At 43.8% G+C, this 19,250-nt stretch overlaps 1 protein-coding gene across 2 annotated transcripts in view; it reads right to left on the reverse strand.

The window, feature by feature from the left end:
• Positions 1–512: 512 nt before the first annotated feature.
• Positions 513–19,250, reverse strand: part of CHSY1 (chondroitin sulfate synthase 1) — an 85,536-nt gene continuing 66,798 nt past the window's right edge. For both annotated transcript variants that reach the window (XM_081551389.1, XM_081551388.1), the window contains exon 3: positions 513–3,495. In XM_081551389.1, coding sequence (XP_081407515.1) covers positions 1,903–3,495 — 1,593 coding nt within the window. In that variant the 3' untranslated portion in view covers positions 513–1,902. The remainder of the gene's footprint in view (positions 3,496–19,250) is intronic.

A 19,250-nucleotide genomic window follows, 5' to 3' on the forward strand; every position in this document is an offset into this window, starting at 1 on the left:
ACTGTGAGCATGGTGTCATTACCCTGGATCTTCACTGTCATTACATGGTAAATACCTGTCCCGGGAGTGTAATTCACATCCACAAAGCTTGCTGCTTTGGCGTCAAAGATCTTACTTTGTTTGATTCTTAGATTATATGGCAACTGTGGGCAATTTATTCTGTAGCTAGATCCACCCTAAAATCCTGAGCACATTTATGCACACAGTACCAGCAAGTGGGCATTTGTTAAAATGCAGATTCTAAGGGGCTTAGCAGGTTCACTAAGGGGCCCTGAAACATACACTTGTATCAAGACGCCAGAGGGAGCTTGGATCTGGTTTGAAGACCTCTGTTCTATAAAACACAGTTTCAGCAAGTTCTTTAAGAAGAACAGACATAAGATGACGCATTCATTCCAGCAAAAAAAAAAAAAAAAAAAAGAGAGAAGAAAGAGGCACTTGAAAGTTTCATTTCATTCCCAACTGCAGTGCACATAAATATTCCCCTCAAATAACTTGAAAAACCTTATGAATCAGTGTTTAAGATTTTTACTCTCCAAATGTAATAAAATTCTTCAGCTAAAACAGGAGTAATGAGACAAAATGGTTTTGAAAAGTACAATAGAAAAATATTGTCCACTGGTTTATTTTTCCAAATGAGCAATAGGCTATTTACAAATAAGCAGATCTCCAATGATGTATATTAAAATGACAAAACTATTACTGTTTGAAATCTAAATGAAAAAAAATTTATTAAGGCACATTTGTTCTGTGAGTCTAAACCAAACTTTCTGGTGTAATGACAGATTCATTTCACTTTTGTCCCCAAAACACATGAGCACCAGGATTATCAAAGAACACTCAATATTTAGTAAAACAGTAAGGAATGTAAAAATTGAGAAGGAAGAGTTTTCAAAAAGAAATCTTTGGAGATCAGTTTACTGCAAATAAAATATACTAAACACTCCTTATACACATAAATACTAATAACTAACGGGTACTTGGGAAACGGTAGAGCTCTAAACAATGGATATTAAATAAATTAAAGGTATTTCAGATACAAAGGATAGAACAAAACAGTAATTAAAAATGAGACACCTATCTCCGTCAACGTAACACAGATATGATGAAATGAACAAAATCAGATACATTTCCCCCCAATGCTTTCATTAGGGTTAGGTTTTTTTCATTTTGTTTAACCTTGCATAATTAGATTTACGGCAAAAATTCTTCTTTGCCGTTCTAAATATTAATATTTTATCTTTTAAAAAGAAGGGTCTGGAGAGGAGAAAGTGCCAGACCCTTCTTGAAATTTAATGCCAGGTCCATCAGGCCACACTAATTGTAATAAGAACAGCCATCTATCTTACTATGCTTTCCTGCTCCCCTTGTTTTGAAAAGTGAGACAAGTTTTGGGCAAACAATCACCTTTGGAAAGCTCTTGAGGATGATGACACAGCTACTATCACATTTCCTTATTTGACAATTGGAACATGAAATGGCTTAAAAAACTGTTGTAAAAAAGACAAAAGGTAGAATCTGTGCAAAGTTAACAGTTAAAACAAAACATTTATCAGAGTTACAGTGTTTTGTTACAATAATACTTTGCAGTAACGTTCATGTTTTCTGCCATAGGACTATAGCAAAGAGGTCTGAAAAAGAAATATTAAAAAAAAGTTTTGCTCCTCAGGTACATTTCAAGTCATAATTAAGCACGTCTGCTACATAATGTTTAGCAAGAAAATGTGTTCAAAAGGCAAACATGATCACATTTTTGTTCAAAAAGCTCAATCTTCAAGGAGTCCTTTGTAAGAAAACCATGTGTAAAATATATCCCCTTGTATGGACTTCAAAAACTGATCATACAAAAAAATTTTTGAAAAATAAATTAATTAAAAATGTCCTTTCCAGCAAAGCTGGACATTAGGCTGTCCTCACTGAGCCATTATTATTGCTGCTTTTACTATAATTTGGGTCATTTTTCTCTAGCCACATTTCAGCCAACTGCTGTGTGGACCCATATGTTGACGCTTTGGACCCCAAGCACATTTTGTACTGTTTGGGATCAAGGTTGGGATCACAAAAGACAGGATGGTGGACATGGACTACTCCTACTTCTTGGCTCCTAAATGTCTTCAAACCTGCCTGGACAACCTTGTTGAAAAGGTCAACATCCTCAAGCCCCCAGCCTTGGATAGAAACATCAAAGCCGCCTACTCGGACGAGATCTCCCTTATAAATACAAGTGATGCCAAACCCATAGTTTCTCCAGAAGCCAGTTTTTTGAGTAAAGGCAAAATGGTTGTCACTGGGAACCTTCCCACTATAAACAATCTTTGGATCGTACTGGCTAAAGATGATTGGAAAATATATTTGTTGGCCCAGAACTGTATTTGCTCGACATCGCTGGAGAAATTCTGCAGTAAATACAAGGTCAACATCACAAAAGAAGAGCAAAGATTCATTATTAAACTGGGACGATCCCACTTCTAGGGCCAGAGCTCTTGAAAATTCTCCAGACACAGGCAAAATCTGCATGTCGGCTTTAGGGTACTTAATGCGGTAATCTCTCATGAGTTCAACTTGCTTGGCCTTGTCAGGGTTGGAGTCAGAATTGAAGAGCAGAATGACGAGCTTGACGTTCTGATTTGGAATGAGACACGTCTTCTCAAAGTTCCCCATAAATCTCACAAACATGTCAAAACGTCCAGATAAAGGAATCAATATATTGATCTTTTTCTCTTTGGGTTCTTTGTGCTCATTCTTGGACCCAGGAAGCTGAAAGGGAACAAGCTTCTTCAGGGAATTTGAGAGAAAGGACAAGGATCCGGATTCCTGGTTGATTTTGTTGGCCAATTCCTTTGCATCCAGCTCCTCGTGCTCCACAAACTGGATCTTGCTGAAGGTCTGCTGTAAATACGCATGCCTCCGCACAGGGACCGTCATTTTCTTCCCTTTGTGCTTTTTGTAGAGAAGCAGCAAGTCCAGAATGTACTCGGCCCCGTACATGGGGTTCACTCGGCGATAACCGTACTGTATCTCCTTAAAATCAATAATGCGCCCTCTGGTCTTGGCGTTGGCGTTGATCATCTCCATGACCTGCATGACAATGTCATCCAAGGCCTCTCGCTGAGCGGAGTCCATCCCTCTTCGAGGGGGCTGGCTGTCAGCAGCTGAATACAAGTATTTCCCAGTCAGAAATTCCCATTCCAGAATCTCCTCTCGTTGGCGGGGCTGGAACCTCATGAAGGAAGGAGGGATTCCCAGCTGGAGGTCTTCTTTATGAATCTCAGTGTTGCTGTATTTGCTCATCAGGACAATCTCGCGGTGCAGCTGGATGGTGCGGTGGCGAAGCTCAGCGATCTTGCGGCTGAGCATGTAGCTGTGCAGCCTGTACTGGTAGGGTGGGTTTTTGTTAGGGTGCAATGTGATGGCGCGGTGAATTTTACTGTTATGGAGATCTCTAATGTACCCCTTCTTGTTCTGTTCATAGTTCTCATAAAAAAGCTGCTGCATCTGTGAAGAAATAAACAAGATTTCTATTAGCAATATGTGGCTGAGTGTCCCCCCTCTTGCACTTCCTTATATATCTGCATACACTGTATTATAAATCTTTCTAAATGAGTCAGAGCATACCTAAGATTCTAGGTAAAGCTTGAAATACAGCAGTCCAGTGAGAGTAGAAGAATTGTAAACTGCTTATAGAAACAAGACTTCATCAATAACAAAGTTGGTCAATACAATTCTGTAGGCAAACAGAACTAGGAAAAAAAGTTTTCCCATAAAGTAAAAGTATGATCTTGAGCTCACAGCACACCAACTCAGCACACCTGGAAGAGGACGCCACCTTTAGCCCCCACCAAACCTGTGAAGGGGACCGGAGAGCCAAGGTCCCCTCCCTGAAGACTGGCACCCGCAAGGAGCTGCCGTCTAAACAGGAATAAATGGTTATCAGTGGGGTGAAAAGGAGAACTCCAGGAGAATGAGCCGAGCACAGACAAATGCTACTTCCAGGGAGCTGAGCAGAAAGAAAACCATCCAGCCACATGCAGGAAGAGGCCTGCCCCTGGGCAGGGCATGCTGTAGGTAAAACCAAGGGTCAGCAAGGCTGCCAGGACCACACTCTGAGAGCCCCTTAGCTATCTGTGTGTTCCTAGGCAGGCAGGAGGGGGCCTGTTTGCTAGCTACCAGGTCTCAAGCACCAGTGCAGAGATGAAGGGCAGGCAAGGCAAGGGGGCTCGTTATCCCATCTGCTCTCCTTCTGTCTTAGGACACTGGTTGGGGAAAACAAAAGTTTGAGGTCCTTCAGCCAAAACAGGGTCTGCGCCTCAAGCTAGATAGGGAATATACTTAATTATCCAGTACATTCAAGCAACAGAATGATGACCTCTACAAAGCCTTCTAGAATGAAGAATTTAAAAATTTGCAAAAAACATTTTATTAAAAATAACGTTTGCAGCTGGTATCTAATAACCTAGTCTTTGTTTCACTTGTGGCTCAACTTTGTTTTTCTGAACATGCTACTAAAAACTAACTCTTGATAAGGGTACATGGATTTGGATCAAGTAGTTTAATTGCCTCTGGACAGTCGTATGTTTGACTTTATTTTCCCTTGAGCCACTAAAGTTATAATAATAGAAAAACACAGATTAATATTTTTACACCACATCTTCTTTTTCTATACAATTACCATAGGCTACCAATAAATGAAGCCAATAAGAGCAAAAAGAAGAGAAACGGTTTCAAAGAATGGCTTAAGTGGAAAAAAAAAAAAAAAGGCACACATGTAATGCTACCGGTGCTGAGCAGGGGCTGTGCGCACACCCACTGGCTCAATTCCTGGGAGGCGCGAGTCTGCTGAACGCTGACCACCTACGTCCTGTCCTTAGAAGAGCAAAGCAGCCTGGAACTCATCATTTCGGACTTGGTTCTTCCAATCATCTACCATCAACATACAAGGTACGCGTGCACACGGAATCACCCACGAAATAATTTCCAAATGTTACAGTTAAGTGGAACAGGTAGTCAAGAAAGAAAAGAAAAGGAAGCAGAGGGCGTGTCTCTAGTGTTGGAGAGCACCACCCTTCTCACCTGAGCGGCAGGCATGCGGGTGCTTACCCACACGTGCTCAAGTGCCCACTCACTGTTTCTCTTAGCACAGACAGCACTTAATTGCTTAAAACACCCGACTCAGTAAGTGACCTGATTTGCTGAGAGGGCTTTCAGTAACTGATGCTTGAACTCCTCCAGCCCCGGATAGACAGGCCACAGAATGATAAACAAGAAAAGTGACAAGGTTTGGATGATGATCCTAAGGGCCATAAGAATTTACCTTTCTTTTAATTTCACTCTTTAGCCAGGTCACAACAAAGAACTTGAATGAAATTCCTATTGAAAGTATTTTCACCATTCATTTTCTAGCTGGGCTGATTTCTGGGTAAGAAGTACCTGGCTCCAAGGTGACAAGTGAGTGTCCTCTGAGGATTCAAACCCATGAAGAAACACTAGGGAAAACCCTTTGCAGATGCTAAAGATATGAAACAAATACCTTCAGTATCGTCATTTCCTTCCTCTGACCCTAACCCCTATATGCCCCAACAACTTGAGGTCATTCTTCCAGTTTTAACCAAGTCAGACTTTACGCCAAATTAGTTAGGCGAGCCACCTGACCCCGTTTCCTCCTCCTGAGCACTCCACCGTGTGAGAAGAGTCACTCAAAGGTCAGCAACATCCTCATTACAGCGAAGAGCTCGGCAAAACCCAATGCTCTGAGGTCAGGGAAAAGTACAGTCATCACTGTAAGCTATATGATGGACGGTTTCCTAACGATTTTGGCAGAGAGCTTAAATATTTGTTGTAATTACAAATTATTTCCATTTTGTCTGCTTATAGCTTCCAAAGTTTTGAAAATGAGCATGAAGAACCATGCCTGTTTTGGAAAGGTCCCTGTTACATCTTCAAGAAAACAGACACAGCAAGCCATCAGCCTGGCCATAAATGCTGCTTTCCAACACCGAGGATGCTCTGAAGCAGGAGGGCTCCTTCCTTGCCCTGCGCTGCCAATCCCGTCACCACGGGCGTGTCAACTCTGCTCCTGCCCTGCTGGCTGATGTTTTGGTCTCCCAATGGGTCTCCCTGCAGAATTCTGTTCTTTCCTCGATTCTGCACAGTACCAAAACCAGTCTTCTTAAATACAATATAAATCAGAGGCTATGGCTAAAATATGAGTGGTAGAACCCACATGAATCTCCTTCCCAAATGCTCTTAAAAGAGAATAAAGAAATGCAAAAGGAATAAACTCATAAGGACCAAGAGAACGGGATTGCAAACACAGACACGATAGAAATGTCCCCAAATTCTGAGAAAATGGAGCATGAAGGAAGCTGAAACCAAATAGACTGCCGTGAAGAGTAAGCCAATTTATTTAATCCTGAGAACCCTGGGAAAAGACACTGGTGTTGCAAAAGGGAGGGGGTGGGGGAGCTCCAGGGCTGAACACAGGGACAGTGGAGGAGCTGGGAACGGAGCAGGGCGAGCCACACAGCTCCTCCCACAGAACATCACGGGAGCAGAGGGGGGACCTTGGTAGGAGACACCCAGCATCTTCAGAAACACGCTCCCAGTCACTCTGGCATTCAGATGCTGGGTCTTTTGCCAGAATTCATGTAGGGTTGCCTATCGATTGTTGCAACTAAACTAGCACTGGAGAGTAGCAAATACTGGCGGTTTCTTAACGCATAAATCATTTACAGTAGTTATTCCCGAATGTCCCTGTCTACAGGTGATCTTTCTTTATTCCTCTGGGGTTACTTTACTGATGGCCTGATGGTCAATCTCTCCAAAAATGAAATGTGAACACCTGGGTAGAGATGAGTTCAAAGCTGACAACAGGGGGAAGTGAAGTGAAAGTTGCTCAGTCGTGTCCGACTCTTTGGGACCCCATGGACTGTAGCCCGCCAGGCTCCTCTGTCCATGGAATTCTCCAGGCCAGAACACTGGAGTGGGTATCCGTTTCCTTCTCCAGGGGATCTTTCCAACCCAGGGATTGAACCCAGGTCTCCTGCATTGGAGGCAGACTGTTTATCGTCTAAACCACCAGGGAGACAGCAGCAAAGATGCTAGTTTAAAACAATCTTGCCTACTGAGCTTCCACTCAGTTTTTCAATCCTTCAGCCTCAAGTGACAATCAACAGCCAAGACCGGCAGGCAATTGAAAGAGGGTTCCAATGGGAAAGATGGACACAAAACAAAGAAACAACAAGCTTGGTGGAAATGGAAGCAGTGAAACGACGAGAAGAAACATTCCACAACCAGCACAAAGACTAGAGGTTCTCAAAGAGAAGCTACCGTGTCTGTGCAACAAAAATAGGATTCCGTAAAGAAGAACAACCAGAAAACAAGCAAGCTCTTGAAATTAAAATAAAATAGCAAAACAAAAGAATAGCGTTCAAAGATAAAATTGAAGAATACACCAGAAAACAGAAAACAAAAACAGAACACAGGAGAGAAACGTATTCATTCTAGAAAGAGAAAGCACTTGGGGAAGAAAATACAAAAAGACGGTCTGAAATTACAGTGCTCAGATGCCTGGATTGAATCCCAAGGTGCCCAGAACAGAGCACAGATTGGGAACGCTACAGGTAAAACTATTAGAGGAGAAAAAAAGGCTGTATATAAATAATTCAGAAACTGGAGTGGCACTAAACATATACAAAACTAAAGAATAAATACCTTCAAAAGTGGGAAGAGTGAAAATTATTTCTTCATATAGAATTGTCTTTCCAACCAAACTATCCATCAAGTAAGAGGGAAGAAACAGTTTCAGGTATTCAAGGACTCACATTTCACCTTGCATCCATTCTTTCCCAGGAAGCTATTAGAGGAGGTGCCCACCCAGAACAAGGGGTAAGTCTGGAAAGATGACACAGGATCCAGGAAACAAGGGGAGCAACACAGAAGGAAGAAAAGAGAGCCCAGAACGCCAGTGCAAGGAAGTCCTGCAAGAAGAGTGCTGTGGGCTGCAGGCTTCTGTTGCCCCAGACGCGTGTGTCAGGAGGGAGGGCCTTTGGAAGGTGCCTGAGCTCAGACAGGCCGCGAGATTGGGCCACAGTGAGAAAGGGGGTGGAGTACCAGGGGAGGACACGGCAGGGAGGCGGCTGTGTGCAAACCAACTAGCGAGTCCTACCAAACCCGCAACGCTGACACTCTGACCTTGGACCTCCAGCCTCCAGAACTGTGAGAAACTGCTGCTGTTTAAGCCACTCAGTCGACAGCATTTTTGTTCTAGCAGCTGGAACAGCCTAGACCAAGAGCTCTGCAGCAGGCTGAGGGTACCAGTGCACACAGAAAACAGCACTGCCTGTATCTCCAGAGTCCAGCTCGGTGCTTGACACACTGCAAGATACTCAACTGTGCTGATGAATTAATGATTAACAGCCATCTTGAAGCACAGCAAGTATCAAAAACTGAACGAACACAGCTGATGCGGAGAGACACAATACAATATAGCTGTGTTCCACTGACCAGGATACACTCTAAAACGTAAAAATCAGCAGCGTGTTTTGAAAGGGAATACATACCACCAAAGGATATAGCCGTCATTTGTTTTTCACTCCCCAGACACCGGTATATAACTGTGTGTTTTATTCTCGGCTATCAAAACCCTGCATGGGGAGACTGAGGTCCATCAGGAGTCCTCTAGGAAAGCAGGTCTTTCATGCATGACTGATGACTCTTACAGACTCAATACAACACCACGTTTCCAAACACTTTCAGGGAAACATTTCTCAGAATGTTTTAGAAGGGTCCATGGCCATTACTTTCATAGTGACTGAAGTATGGACCAGCTTTACCTGAAACACAGGGTTTCAGTGTGCTGAAGGAACAAATACAGAGAAGAGAAAATTATTGACTAGCAGGCTGCTGATCCCTTGGAACCGCTGCAGACTGAGAATTTTAAGCTCTAGTAAAGCTGCTGTAAGTACCTTGTGGCTAAAGTTTTGTCTGAAAGAAATGTTGTATTATATTCTTTGTTTCTTTTACTGAGAAGGAATCTGTTGCAAGACAGAAGTGTGTATGCACATTTGTGCGCGCGCGTGTGTGTGTGTGTGTGTTTAGCGGAGGAAGCACTTATTTTATTCCAAAGAAGGTCAAGCCTATACTTAGACTAGCTAGTGCTTCCCCTCCTCAATTCACTCCAAGCGACTGACTTAGTCCAATAACATTGCTACAAGATAAATGTTTTAGACAAAGAAGTCACTCACTCGGCACAGAGGATGGAGTAACGTACCTGCTAGGATCTTAAGAAAAGTCTAAATAAATGCCAGTGAACTATCTCCCTCTCTAAAAGGGCAAATGAAGGTGCAAGTACTTTACAGAGAAGCAGACAAAATGTAACAGGTAAGGACATGCATCTCCACGTAAGGGTATTAATGGCAATATTCAGACCCTGCCTGAGTCAGCTTCCCTTGGCACCCTGTGGTCCTTTAGCACATTCAGCAATCTCCCTCAACTTCCATACAAAGCCTTATACCGTGCAGAGGTAAATCATCTTCTTCTCACCCTCAACACGGCACAAAAGGAGAGGAGGAAGGAAATTCAGATTTCAGGGAAACTTTTGGAGAGAGAAATACATACAACAAATGAACTTCCAAATTAAGAACTGAAAAATAAAGCATAATTCAAAGTAAAAATGTCAGTGAGATATGAAGGCCAGGTTAGGGAAGAAGGATCCAGAAGGCTCTGTGACTTGAACCTGAAAAGGAGGCGGGGGCTGGAGGGAGGTCCTGAGAAGCAGCCCGTGCTTAGACGCGGCCCTCCCACCCCACCTGCCCAGACCTGCAGGGCGGCCCCTGGCGGTGGTCAGGGCCCCTGGCATTTACCCGTCAGCACTCCACCCCACGTTGCTCCATCCACGGCTCACCCGAGCCCACCTCAGCACTCACAGCACTCAGCACTCAGCACTCTCATTTCTGCCTTTGTAGTTCAGGCATCTGCATTTGATTTTGGAATCTCTGGCAAAGCTCTTCTCAAGTTATCTTTGTTTTTACCTTGACTAGTTTCTCTGTTGTTATTCAGGTTTTTCCTACCTTTTGCTTTTCTTTGAAGGTGTCCGCTTGCATTTAAGAAGGCATGATGTGGGTGGGATGAAATTGAACCATTTTGCTCTTAGGCACTTGAATGAGAAATTACTGGATCATTAAGCTGACCGTCTATATCACCTATCCATCATCCCTCTTTACCTCATATGATAGCTAATTCCACTGCTTACTACATTGTTCCCCATTAAGCAGGTAAAATGCAGATAAGATTTAATTTCTGAACTCCAGGGAATTTTCTGGATTCAACAGGAATGAAGTTTTCAGTCTCTAAGAAGAATAACCATATCATTAAGAAAACTTGGCAATTTTCTAATAATAGAAATAAAACTGTCATTTCTCTGAAAGTTTTGAATATAACAACTTAAAGAATAAAGGTTAAAAAATAATACTACATACTGACACTTACTGCTTTTATGCTACCAATAAGTTATAAGACCTCAGACAAGTCATTTGAATTTCTTGAGCCTCAAGTTTTCTCATTTATTTTATTTTATTTTTTTTAATCTGTAATCTTTATGTTTTTTTAAATTATTTATTTATTTATTTATTTTTTATAAATTTATTTATTTTAGTTGGGGGCTAATTACTTTACAATATTGTAAAGTTTTCTCATTTATAAAATGATTGTATAGAGAAGAATTCTAAGCTCTTATGTGGGAACTGTAGAACCAGTCTCATAGTTATGCCCTGATGTTCTTCAACCCATCCATCCTGATATGGCTGAAGGTGTAACATCAGGATGTTACAGGATTCTACCTTTACCATATCAAACTGTATTAAAGTGTAACAACACATCCCAATGAAGTGTTTCCATCTCATAAAAACAAACCTCCAATTATGCTATAAATAAAAAGAGTTAAGAATATGAGACTCATAATAGTTCATTTTAGTAACACTAGAGGTAACAAATATGTAAGTTTTTGGTAATAAAGAATATGTATTTTGCATAGTACCAAATTTAGAGCAAGGATTCATTATTAACAAGTATTTCAATGATCTATTACTTGGCACCTTCTTTGGAAAAATATAAAATGCAAAGCTGAAAAGCACTGCAGAAGAAAACACAAATCAATGCATATAGGTTATTTAATAATCACAAGGAATACCTTGTTGAAAACACTGTAAAGACTTTTCAAGATGGAGTACCACGGAAGGTTGGAAGTTAATTTCCAGTGTCCATAAAACAGCCCTTAATCTTTGATCTAAAAAGTAGCCCCATAATCTTGGATTCCAGAAAATCTATCTCTTTTCTGGGAGATGTTTCAAGACTCTGAGTCATTCTATTGTATATCTGAAAGGGGTTAATAAATAGCAAGGTCACTCTATTCCCAGGAACTTCTAGCCAGCTGGGAATAACTATCAACTATCCACGTCTAATCTTTAGTTAACAAATACCTCAATGGTCTTCATTAGCAAATGTCCTTCTTGTCCTCTGCAATGAACATCAACATTCTCATTAAGTCAAGACTCTTCCCATTAACTGTTTACATTAATGTCATCATTAAGTACGTATTTCAGCCACATCAACAGACTATCACTGCTCCAGATGGACAGCTACCTCTAGCTGTGATTTATACAGTGTTTTAATTCACTGCACAGAATTTTTCTTACCCTTTTGTCCTGAGAACTGATTTAAAGAAAATATGGATTGTGTAAATGTCAGGAGACCATAACTAGTGGTAGTTTCAAACTAACTATATTCACAAGTTTTAAATACTTAAATTAACAATGTCCTAAACCTGCAGGCAGCGTTTCCAGAAAATGTATTGCCTGAAGCAGGATCTTCTGAGATGAAAGAGGAAATCTGTTGGTAATCAGGTCAAGATCACTGGTATAAACTGGGCCTGTTCCAGCTCTCAACACATATGGTTTCTCTACATGTCCCTATTCGGTCTCTTCTAATTAGTTTCGTGTAGACTTTGCCAATTTTCATCCAATTAAGTTCAAGGATTAGGTGCTTAGTGTTTTAAAGACTCTATTCAAGAAAGTAAGTTTTCCATGGGAATTAAGCTGGGTCTTTAGTGGCAAAAAAAAAAAAAAAGAACTATATGCGTGTCTTGAATGGTTAGTGTTAAATTTTGAAATCCAAAAACAACCTTTTTAAAAAGCCTGACACATTTCAAAATAATTGAGAATTAATCTTGGCAAAGTAAATGAAAACTGTTGGTAGTAATTTAAGACTTCTACATCAGACAATAAAAGTATATGCAGAACTCTTTAAATGACCAAAGTCTTATGCAAATACAGCACCAAACAGTTGACTAAACATTCACATTAAAGGCACTGTACCATGCAGGGAAAATTCACAAGGCCACATACAGAGAAAGGATACGCGAGCACATGTACACACACACACACACAGCCACATACAAAGGATACGTGAGCATGTGCGCGGGCACACACTCGCTCTCTCTCTCATATGCAACAGGGCCCAGCACTGAACAGCCCGACACAGGACACCAGTGAGTGGCTCCCTCTGAAACTCAACTCACAGCAGGTACTTGGGTGCAGCCCCCACTGGCCTCTGCGGATCCATCACTCACAGAACCGGGCTAGCTCTCACACTAGCTCTCACACTTGACCAAAAGTCTTTGTGATAAACTGAGTTAAGCTCTGGTCTAGATCACCAAAAAATAAACCAGAACAAAAATAAAACTAAACAAGAGGGAGTCAGGAGAGCAGGACACACAGGAATATGGCCCTGTGGGGCCAGATTTTTAAAGAGAAGCTAGAAATCTGGCTGTCTTGCGTAGAATCTTCTACCTTTTAAATCTCAGCAACCAGTTTAAACTAGAAAAAGAAACACAAGCCAAAAGAAGTCTGTGGGTCAAATATGGCCTATAAGTTCATCTCCTTCTAGGTTTTTTAAGTCTATTCCTGATTTGTTACTGAATCTCTTTCTGCCTCAAGATATTTTGTACCATTTTGTTAATATTTTATTTTAAAGCTGAATTTGTTACAGTATCACTTCTGCTTTGTTTCGGCTTTTTGGACACAAGACACAGTGGAGGCTGAGCTCTCTGAACAGGGATTGAATACCTGCTGTATTGGAAGGCACAGTCTTATTAACCACTGGGCTGCCGGTAAGTCCCTGGACCATTTAACTTCCCACGTTTGTCAAGGAATATCTCACCAAAGCCCACGCCCTCAAGATTCAAGCAGCCTTTAAATTATGAAGGACTAATGAATGATGAGCGCTCCTGTCACGAGATAAGGCCACCAGGTGAAGACAGCAAGCAAACTAGGGGAGGGGGTGGTGGGGGAAAGCATAGCTCAATTTCCCTGCATTTATGAGACCCTGCACGTCTCATAATGCACAGCTACCACTTCAGAACCAACAGTATGTATTACAGATTTGTTTCACATATTAAAGTCAGTATTTTAGCCAAGTACACAGTGCTGAGGAATATGCAGTTGAATTAGTGGATCAAGAGTGGGCTTGGGATGCTCAGGTTTAATGAACTCTGTGGGGTTAAAATAACCTGTGTTAAGTCTGAGAAGGGATTCTCAATACACAACTATCACACAAAACCTTGAATTCTTAAAGTTTTCTTTCACAAAAGATTATAAGAAAAACTTTGTTGGAAGACATTTTGGCAATTTCTTATAAAACTAAATATAGTCTTACTGTAAGATCTAACAATTGCACTTCTTGTTATTTACCAAACTGAACTGAAAACTTGTATCCACAAAAAAACCTGCAAATGGATGATCACAATTGCCAAATCTTGCAATCAGCCGAGATGTCCTTTAGAGTGTGTCAGTTGCTCAGTCGTGTCTGACTCTTTGTAACCCATGGACTGTAGCCCTCCAGGTTCCTCTGTCCATAGAATTCCCTACGCAAGAATACTGGAAAGTGAAAGGGAAAGTCGCTCAGCTGTGTCTGTCTCTTTGCAACCCCATGGACTATACAGTCCATGAACTTCTCCAGGCCAGAATACCGGAGTGGGTAGCCTTTCCCTTCTCCAGGAGATCTTTCCAACCCACGGATTGAACCCAGGTCTCCCACAAGGCAGGTGGATTCTTTACCAGCTGAGCCACCAGGGAAGCCCAAGAATACTGGAGTGGGTTGCTATTCTCTTCAATGTCCTTCAGTAGGTGAATGGATAAATTGTGATGCATCCAGAAAATGGAATTCTATTCAGAACTAAAAAGAAATGGTTATAAAGCCATGAAAAAACATGGAAGAACTGTAAATGTATATTATTAAGTGAAAGAAGCCAACCTGAAAAAGCTACACACTATGTAATATCAACTGTATCATATTCTGGAAAAGGCAAAACTACAGAGCAATAAAAAGACCAGTGTAGCCAGTGGGTAGGAGAGAGGGATGGCCAGGTGAGGCACAGGGGATTTTTAGGGCGGGGAAACAACGCTGCATGATACTACAATGGGGGCCACGTGGCATTATGCACTCGTCAAACCCCAGGGAGTGTTCACCACCAAGAGGGAACTATGGGGAACTACTGACTCTGGATAATTACGATGTATCAACGCAGGTTCACAGATTGTAATAAATGTGCCACTTTGTGAGGGAGGTTGATAATGGGGGTGGTTTTGTGTGGTGGGGTGGGAGGGCTGGGGTATACGGAACTTGGTACATTTTGCTTCCAAACTAAAACTACAAAAAATGGAGCTTATTACTTAAAACAAACAAACAAACAAACAAATACAGGCCAACTAGGGAAAAAAGTCCTCAAAATATTTATGTTCATTAAAACGGATTCTAGAGGAAAACAGTAAATCTTTTTTCTCTGGATTGTTGTTTATGATCAGTTCTTTCATTCTTTCCTTTGTTCATCCATCCACTCACCCCTCTAGACAAAACAAATCATTTAGATAAATATATAAAATACTTTAAATTTCAGATCCTTTGTGGAAAGAGGTAAGTGAAAATAAAAATGCAAGTGATTAACTATCACAATGGGTACAATCTTTTGTCCTTTAAGACAGTAATCTAAACTAAAAAGCCTTACAGAAAGAGAAGAAATAGTTTGAGCATCTGACCATCTACTACGAGACACCACACTTTTCTCCCTTTGATTTTCTCCACAAATGCACACATTCTTCACAACTTTAAACCCCTCCAGGGAAAACCTAGTTTTATTCATAAGCCATTGCCCCATCAGTACTTACTGAATAAATGAACATCATTTCTCACATTTCACAAATGAGGACAGAAAGATTAATTACTTAACATTAAGTGGCTCCAGACAAAATTTAAACATAACAAGGAAAAACCAGCACCAGCTTGGCAATCATTGGAAGGACTGATGCTGAAGCTGAAGCCCCAATACTTTGGCCACCTCATGTGAAGAACTGACTCCTTGGGAAAGACCCTGATGCTGGGAAAGAATGAAGGCAGGAGGAGAAGGGGACAGGAGAGGATGAGATGGGTGGATGGCATCACTGGCTCAATGGACATGGGTTTGGGTAAACTCCGGGAGTTGGTGATGGACAGGGAAGCCTGGTGTGCTGCAGTCCATGGGGCTGCAAAGAGTCGGACACGACTGAGCAACTGAACTGAACTGATCACCTCATACCAGTTAGATAAATGCTGGAGATGATGCAGAGAAAAGGGAATCCTCCTGTAACTACTGGTGGGAATGTGAACTGGTGCAGCCACTATGGAGAATAACGTGGGGGCTCCTCAAAAACTTAAAAGCAGAATCACCGTATGATCCAGCAATCCCACTCCTTGCCACATATCCAAAGAAAACTCTAACTGAAAATGATACATGTGCGTCAAGTTCATGGCAGCACTATTTACAACAGCCAAGACAAGTGAGCAACCTAAATGCCTATCAACAGCGAAGTGGATAAAGATGTCATACGCACACACATACACACAATAGAACATGACTCAGTTGCCAAAACTAGAGATTATCATACTAAGTGAAGTCAGAGAAAGACAAACATCATGGTATCACTTATATGTGAAATCTAAAGTATGATACAAATGAGCTCATTTACAAAACAGCAACAGCCTCACAGAAAACAAGCTTATGGTTATAAAGGGGAAAGTCTGTGTGTGTAGGGGGGCATGGTATAATTAGGAGTTTGGGATTGGTAGATACAAAGTATTCTATATAAAATAAGCAACAAAAGATCTACTGTATAATGCAGGAAACTATATTCAGTATCATGTAATAACCTATAATGTAAAAGATGAAAAAGAAAATATATATACACACATACACACACACACTATGTATACACACACACACACAACTGAATCACTCCACTCTATACCAAAAACTAAGACTACATTGTGAAATCAACTATATTTTAGTAAAATAAATCCCAAGACAACCTACCTCCCTCATACAACAATTCAACAGAACTCTGTTATTAGAAGTTACACATGAGAACGCAGGGCTTTCCCTCCAAAGAGTTCTTCAGGGGCACTAGACTTTGTAACAAAGGCTTCTCACCTCCAACCCCTCAGGGCAGGCCGGCATTAGTAAGCGGCGCCTCTGGGAGGGTCTGGGCGGCACTCGGCACTGGCTTGCGTGAAGGCCGCGGGTGCTGCTGCCCCGCACATGTCACACACGGGGAGGGGGTGCAGGCCATCGGCAGCTACCCCAGACCCCTGGGGGTGGGATGGGCCCTGCTCTCGGGGGTTCACCCTCCAGGGCCAGAACAGGCAGTGTACAACGGCCAGATGACACAGGAGGCTGAGGAACAGAAGGTGGGGAGGCTGGACAGAGGGCAGCTCTGCAGACCCAGGATGGGAAGGGGCTCAGGCAGGGCTATCAGAGCACTGTGGGGCCAATGGTAAGTTAGAGTTAGATAACAGTGTGTGCGTGTGTTTCTGTGAAGAGAAGGTGGGGAGGGGAGAGAGATGGACAGAATTTTAACAGCATAATCTTATCAAAGGTTTAAAAGCAGGAAATGACTACTCCAAAATTTCTGAATAAGTGTGTGTGTTTGTGTGTGTGCACCAATGGGGCTTGCCAGGTGGCACCAGTGGTAAAGAGTCCGCCTGCAATGGGGGAGACCTGGGTCTGATCCCAGGGTCATGAAGATCCCCTGGAGGAGGGCATGGCAACCCACTCCAGTTTTCTGGCCTGGAGAATCCCAGGGACAGAGGAGCCTGGTGGGCTACAGTCCATGGGGTCACAAAGAGTCGGACTGAAGTCACTTATACACACACACACACACACACACAGTGGGACCAAAATTTGTCAGACAGTATAAGAGCAAAGAGAAGAATGAAGAAGCCCCTATTTGATGTGAGCCCAACACAAACATCCTGGCACCAAGGAAGAGGGGGTGGGGCCAGCAGCGATGTCCCGCCCTGCCGGAACGGGGACTGCTGCTGCTTCGGCCAGCGGAGCACCATGTGATGCCTCTCAGTGCCAGGGGCACTGCGTCTCAGCAGGGAGCAGCCGGGGGCACCGAGTCTCAGCAGGGAGCAGCCGCGGGCACCGAGTCTCAGCACCAGGGGCATGCCGGGGGCACCGAGTCTCAGCAGGGAGCAGCCGGGGTCACCGAGTCTCAGCACCGGGGGCATGCCGGGGGCACCGAGTCTCAGCAGGGAGCAGCCGGGGGCACCGAGTCTCAGCAGGGAGCAGCCGCGGGCACCGAGTCTCAGCAGGGAGCAGCCGCGGGCACCGAGTCTCAGCAGGGAGCAGCCGGGGGCACCGAGTCTCAGCAGGGAGCAGCCGCGGGCACCGAGTCTTAGCAGGGAGCAGCCATGGGCACCAAGTCTCAGCACCAGGGGCGTGCCGGGGGCACCGAGTCTCAGCAGGGAGCAGCGGTGGGCACCGAGTCTCAGCAGGGAGCAGCCGCGGGCACCGAGTCTTAGCAGGGAGCAGCCATGGGCACCAAGTCTCAGCACCAGGGGCGTGCCGGGGGCACCGAGTCTCAGCACCCAGGGCACCGAGTCTCAGCAGGGAGCAGCCGGGGGCACCAAGTCTCAGCAGGGAGCAGCCACGGGCACTGAATCTCAGCAGGGAGCAGCCAGGGGCACCGAGTCTCAGCAGGGAGCAGCCGCGGGCACCTAGTCTCAGCACCGGGGGCGTGCCAGGGGCACCGAGTCTCAGCAGGGAGCAGCCGGGGGCACTGAGTCTCAGCAGGGAGCAGCCGCGGGCACCGAGTCTCAGCACCAGGGGCATGCCGGAGGCACCGAGTCTCAGCACCCAGGGCACCGAGTCTCAGCAGGGAGCAGCCGGGGCACTGAGTCTCAGCAGGGAGCAGCCGCGGGCACCGAGTCTCAGCACCAGGGGCATGCCGGAGGCACCGAGTCTCTGCACCCAGGGCACCGAGTCTCAGCAGGGAGCAGCCGCGGGCACTGAGTCTCAGCACCAGGGGCATGCCAGAGGCACCGAGTCTCAGCACCGAGGGCGTGCCAGAGGCACTGAGTCTCAGCACCGGGGGCACTGCGTCTCAGCACCTGGGGCACCAAGTCTCAGCACCCAGGGCACCAAGTCTCAGCACCGGGGGCGTGCTGGGAGAGGGGGGCCTCTTCGGGGACAGTGCCACTTACAGTTGGCACAGATCCCGTACCTCCCTCTCCACCCACTTCCTTCCTCCTCAAAGCTGCTTCCAGGCAGCCACAGCCGCCAGCCCTGGCCCAGCACCAGAACCAAGTGGGATCCAAGTGCCAGCCCAGCTGTCTTTAAAGCAGAAGCGGCTCAAAAGTATCGAGCAACATTCCCCCAGTGCCCTCTGGATGGAGTGACTGAGTCTTGGACAGCAAAGCCATTAGCAGCAGTAGGAGTTAAGGAATCTTTAAGTCAGAAAACTGAAAAGAGAACTGGCTGAAAAAACAAGAAAGGGTAACTCTTATTTTATCACTAAACATTTATTTACACATGGGCCTTGGGTACTCTAAATTGAAAGGAAACAGAATGATGAGAAAGTTCATTCCTGGTCAAGTTATCCCCACTAATTAAGAGTTTACCCTCCTGTTTCTTAGCCTGTTCACATATCAACACATTTCACATGGTAGACTTCTGCTGAGATACAGTTAAGCAGGCTAGGTAACATTTCAAAATAATATACTTTAATGACTGCATTTTAAACGGTAACTTCTAAACTAATTTTGCTCTGAATTCCTTGGCCAATACAACTCTCGAGCCATCAATCTTGCCCTTATGGCCCTTGTTTCCTACCTAAAATTCTGCACCTTTAGATACTGGGTTGGCCAAGAAGTTCGGGTTTTCT

This window comes from Giraffa tippelskirchi, chromosome 12, assembly GCF_054371585.1.
Source record: "Giraffa tippelskirchi isolate mGirTip1 chromosome 12, T2T-mGirTip1v1.2.pri, whole genome shotgun sequence".
Classification (NCBI taxonomy): Eukaryota; Metazoa; Chordata; class Mammalia; order Artiodactyla; family Giraffidae; genus Giraffa; species Giraffa tippelskirchi.